The following is a 5,780-nucleotide window of genomic DNA, read 5'->3' as shown; positions in this document are numbered from 1 at the left end:
GGCATGAAGGAGTGGTGGGAATTATTTGCTACATAAACTAATGTACGTGTGAAGCATATAGATCACTTTGAGTTTAATAATTTGCATTGTATTGTTTTGTGCATTGAAGGGTGCATATATATGCATAGGCTTTATATGGCCCGATACCATCTAGACCGTATTTAACCGACCATCTCGCTATATAATTAGATACATACATGTCTCCATGCACTTTACCCATCTTCTACATTAATTAACCAACTTACCTTTTTAGTGTCCCTTCTTCCACTTCTGTATAAACTATTACAATATACAATTCTGTACAACTTTATATATACACGCGGTAATACTAAAAAAAATGAAAACTTATTTTATTTAATATTTATTATTTTGTTTTAATAATTAATAAATATTAAATAAGATAAATTTTAATTAATTTTGATTAATTTTTTATTATTATTATTAAATATTTTCGTATAATATAATTCAATGAGACACAGAAATCTTTTTTATTTATGTGTAATTATTATACATGGTTAACATATATTACTAGTATTTTATGAAAAAAATGCTAATTAAAAAACTTCTAGTCAAAAAGATCAAATATTTATTGATAAAACTAGGGAACCAATGGCTCTCCATGCATACAGAGAAAAGAATCCTTTATATGTGAGTGTATCAAATAGGTTGTTATATTTACACCCAAAATTTTTTGGTAACTTAAAAGAAAATAAATAAAAATTAAGAGAGAAAAAAATAAGAAACGCTTAAGAAAGATAATTTCGCTAAATATTACTTTTAATTTTTTTTTTAAAGCAATGGAAGCTTCACTTGGAGAGAAAATGGAGAGAAAAGGTCTTTATTGCGATTTTTATCATGATGTCTGCTACTGTATTTACATCTCTCAAGATCAATCGAAGATCAGTACGCCATTTCCAAGACATAATATCACGGATTTTAACACCAAAGGATCAATTAACCCAGAGCAATCTTGTAAATTATTGACAATAGTAAAAGTCTCCACACAATCTGTCTCACATATAATGTCTCTTTGTCTCGAGTCTCATGCTAAAAAAAAGTCTCTCTAAATAGCAAACAACTTTCTTTGCAAAATGCAACGACTCTCAATTTTTCTCAGTCAGCCTTGTTGCCACCTTCCCTTCCAATTTCTGCTAACACAAGCAAAATCAAGTCGAACACCACTGCTACGATAACTAGCATTACAATTAATCTTAAAGGTACACCCAAAATTAATTACTAAATTAGTAATTTATATAAAATATATATTAAAAATAATTTAAATAATATATAAATATACAATAATTAAATATAGTATTTTTATATCAAATAATATATATATACACGAAAATTTTTCTAACAGAACCATGCTACATGCACCCTCTTGAAGTCACTGATCATTGTTTAACAACTGAAGTGTTTAAAGTAAAAACCTCCACCTAGGTTTGAGGTATTAACAGAAATGCACTATGTTTTGAATGTTGCCGTGTTGGAAATGTTTTTGTCTACAAAAATATCATTTGTTTTTAATAGTTATTTATGCCAAGTTGGGGGGTTTCTACTGCGGGGAAAAATGCTCACACTGAATCTAAGATTTGATTAACATTATTACATTAGTAATCAAATACATAAAGGGGATTATGTGTATTACACGTATCCCTAACCCAAAACTTTCTTATATAGCTTTTTTCGTCTTCATTTTTTTCTCTCTTATTTACCTGTTATATTTTGATAATAATATTTTTATTATTTTTCGCGGACATTTCATTTATATATCTCTTTTTATGGTATACAAGATATTTTTATTTCTTTTCATTTTTATGGATCATTTTTAATAAAAAATAAAATATACAAAAAATATATATAATAAATAATGGATTTTTATTAACTTGTATCTTAAAAATATAGGTTAAGAACACTATAAAATAAATGTTATACAAAATTATTGAAAAAAAGAACTTGATTATATTTCAGTGTATTGAATATATAAAAATTTTAAATCTTTTATTATTATATTTTTGTATATATTCTTGAGACACAAATCGACTAATATTTGTTCACAAAAAAATTATACCACATATATAATAACTAATGAACAGATATTTATGTCTTTGCTTATTATGTTTGTACACACACGAAAATAGCAGATATTTATGTTTCCATATATCACTACCCCACCAACATGCATAGCCTATGACTTTAATTTGTGTCGATTTTTACTTATTATCTTCTGTGCATTATTATTATTATTATTATTATTATTATTATTATTATTATTATTATTATTATTATTCAATGAAAAAAAATGTTTTGAACATATTTTTATACGAAGACATTCTCAATGATCTCGTGTAAATTTCTCCTCACATGCATAAATTGGACCGAACCAGGGTGGAGTTACATTGTAGCAAAGAGGGGTAATAGTTCCCCTAATTTTAATCTTTTACATGTAAATTATATGTAAATTTTAGTTTAGCCCACCTTAAAATTTTATTTTAATCTTATTTTATTGTGTAAATATTTTTTTGCCTTCCTCTAATATTTCATCTAGCTCCACCTATGTCAGTGATATCCTTGAAATGCTGAATAAGGTTGAGTTTTTATAATTAACTAAGAGATCGTAAATTCGGATCTCTTTATGTTTGGTAAAAAAAAAAAAAAGAAACTTTTGGTTACAGCTTATTATTTCTGTCACATTTTATTATCATTGAATTTTAACACCAAAAATAAAATATTTACAAAACCATGTACACCTGATCTAAATAAAAACGCCTACTATATTCAGTAATCAGTATGCGTGGGACATATTGTATACTAATGCTACCACTACTACAACTCCTTTCTCATTTGTGTGGCGTACCTTCCCTACGTTTCTTTCTGTCCTTCCCTCAAACCTTCCCTATATAACACCCCTTATCCCCCCCCTGGTTTCCCTCGCTCAACTCAACAACCATTCGCATCCATGTTCATTCAAATCCTTTAATTTTTTTCACCCACTAAAACACATTACTCTCCACTAGTTTCCGCAATGGCGGCTTCCGTTGATAACCGTCAATACCCAGCCCCAGGGCTCCAAGTCCAAACCCCTTTAAACGGCGTCGTACGCACTTTCAAGCCTTCGCATAACAATAATAACAACAACCGCTCAGATTCCCCCATTCGCGGTTATAACAAACTCCCGCAAAATCCGGACTTCACGCGCCCCAAGAAGTCACCTGACTCCCCGTTCAACTTAGACAACGCCTGCTCAAGTGACGACGAAGACGACGACGAAAACGACGTCGCCGAACTCAAAACCCTCATTCAAAAGGGAACCGCTGAATTGGAACCTTCAATCTACGACCCGCGCGACGATGGAACCTCTGACAGCTGGATCCAGCGCAACGCCTCCCTCGTCCGTCTCACCGGAAAGCACCCGTTTAACTCTGAGCCACCGCTACAACGCCTTATGCACCATGGCTTCATCACACCGGTCCCAATCCACTATGTACGTAACCACGGGCCTGTTCCCAAGGCACAATGGGAGGACTGGTCCGTAGAAGTATGCGGAATGATAAAACGTCCCGCACACTTCACCATGGACCAGCTCCTCCACGATTTCCCAAGCCGCGAGTTCCCTGCAACGCTTGTTTGCGCAGGAAACCGGCGCAAGGAACAAAACATGGTGAAGCAGAGCATCGGGTTCAACTGGGGAGCGGCGGCGATTTCCACGTCGGTGTGGAGAGGTGTGCCGTTATGGAGTTTGTTGAAGCGGTGCGGGATCATGAGCAAAACGAAGGGCGCCCTCCACGTGTGCTTCGAGGGCGCTGAGGATCTGCCAGGTGGCGGTGGATCCAAATACGGAACGAGTATTCTGAGGGAGGTTGCACTGGATCCCTCCCGCGATATAATCCTGGCTTACATGCAAAACGGCGAGCGTTTAGCGCCAGATCACGGTTTCCCTGTTCGAATGATCATCCCCGGATTCATCGGTGGACGCATGGTTAAATGGTTGAAACGCATCATAGTTACACCGAAGCAATCTGACAGTTATTACCACTACAAAGATAACAGAGTACTACCCTCTCATGTGGATGCTGAACTCGCCAATGCAGAAGGTATTTTTTTTCTTTTTTTCTTTTTTCTTTTTTTTTTTCAATTTTAAGGGTAACTAATAATTTATTATCTTTTTTATTAGCTTGGTGGTACAAGCCAGAGTATTTGATCAATGAGCTCAACATAAATTCTGTGATAACGACGCCGTGCCATGACGAGATTTTGCCGATAAACTCGTGGACTACTCAGAGGCCTTATGTACTCAGGGGATACGCATATTCTGGTGAGTTGATTAACACAATTTCTTCTCTTCTTATTTTTTCTTCTTTTCCTTCACTTTTGCAGTAATATTTAATTCAACTCTTTTTAATTAATAAATTATTTCTCAAAATTTGTAAAAGTGAATGAATAGAATTACATCCTAGCACTGGTAAAATACACCAATAACTGCGTGCGCATGCACCTGAAAGGGAAATCATTGGTTGCAAACTTTCTGGTATCACTAGTTGAGATCTCCATTCATATTAATTTCTCACACTTCTAAGCACTTTTACCGGTTTTATTTTTATTATATACATTTTTTAAAGGAAAAGTCTAGGGATCAGCAGTTTTATTGAATTTTGGCCAGCATGTAACCAGCAAAGAAAGGTGAGCCATTGGATGAAATCTCACACCAATCTCACACCATCAAATCATCATTGATGGCTAGTTGATGGCTAACAATCACAAAAATTGCTGGTCCCTAGCATTGCTCTTTTTTAAATATTCGCTTTTGTTACATCGAGTTTGTTTGGATGGATTTGACTATCTCAAAACAATCATCAGAAGCTTTGTCATGTTTTGCTGCTATTGGTTGGTTGATCATTTTTAATTTCCAAAAGTGCGTGGATATATGTGTGTGTCTTGTTCACGGAAACAAAATGCAAGGCCAAAAACCAAAATTGATAGTTATATATGGAAATGAACGGCTTTGCAAGGATTCAATTTTAAATAAAGGAAGAGCAAATAACATAGAGTTAGATTGGAACAATTGGTGATTATTTAGGGTAAGCACATGTTAAAGTTGAATATTATATTTGAAGAAAAAAAATAGATGCAAAGTACGACTTTAATTGTAAAACTATGGATGGTACGGTGTTTCATAACAGTGCACACCAAGAAATTAAAAGATTCACCAATTAATTGAATTTCCTGTTTTACGAAAGTAGATACATGGCCTAGTTGAAAAAAAAAATCACTGAAAATATAAATTGGAACTTGCGGAGTTAAATTAAATAGTATTTTTAACTGGTTGAATAATAATATTTCAAATTATTATGACAAGTAGTGGTGGTGTATATATTGGAACCTGTAGGCAGTCGGTTGAAATGAAGTGTTTATACGACTGCTGTCCACTTGGAGGTTGTAAGTAAGGTTAATTAATTAATTAATTTGTTGATGAAAATGCAGGGGGTGGAAGAAAGGTGACACGTGTTGAGGTTACAATGGACGGTGGGGAGACGTGGCAAGTGTGCAGCTTAGAGCACCCAGAGAAGCCGAACAAATACGGCAAATACTGGTGCTGGTGCTTCTGGTCGTTGGAGGTGGAGGTGCTCGACCTCCTTGGTTCCAAGGAAATTGCGGTGCGTGCTTGGGATGAGTCCCTCAACACCCAGCCTGAGAAGCTCATTTGGAATGTTATGGTACCTACCTCTCTCTATGGGTTTTTTTTTTTAAATATATTTGTATATTAGAATTAATTATTAAAA

The 5,780-nt window shown here is 34.4% G+C and overlaps 1 protein-coding gene across 1 annotated transcript in view; it reads left to right on the top strand.

The window, feature by feature from the left end:
* The first annotated feature begins 2,832 nt into the window (after window positions 1–2,832).
* LOC107460801 (inducible nitrate reductase [NADH] 2) overlaps window positions 2,833–5,780 on the top strand; it is a 5,273-nt gene continuing 2,325 nt past the window's right edge. The window contains exons 1-3 of the mRNA XM_016079201.3: window positions 2,833–4,094; window positions 4,175–4,315; window positions 5,482–5,714. Coding sequence (XP_015934687.1) covers window positions 3,026–4,094; window positions 4,175–4,315; window positions 5,482–5,714 — 1,443 coding nt within the window. The 5' untranslated portion in view covers window positions 2,833–3,025. The remainder of the gene's footprint in view (window positions 4,095–4,174; window positions 4,316–5,481; window positions 5,715–5,780) is intronic.

The sequence above is a fragment of the Arachis duranensis genome, chromosome 8 (genome assembly GCF_000817695.3).
Source record: "Arachis duranensis cultivar V14167 chromosome 8, aradu.V14167.gnm2.J7QH, whole genome shotgun sequence".
Lineage (NCBI taxonomy): Eukaryota > Viridiplantae > Streptophyta > Magnoliopsida > Fabales > Fabaceae > Arachis > Arachis duranensis.
This window is presented reverse-complemented; position numbering and strand designations above follow the sequence as displayed.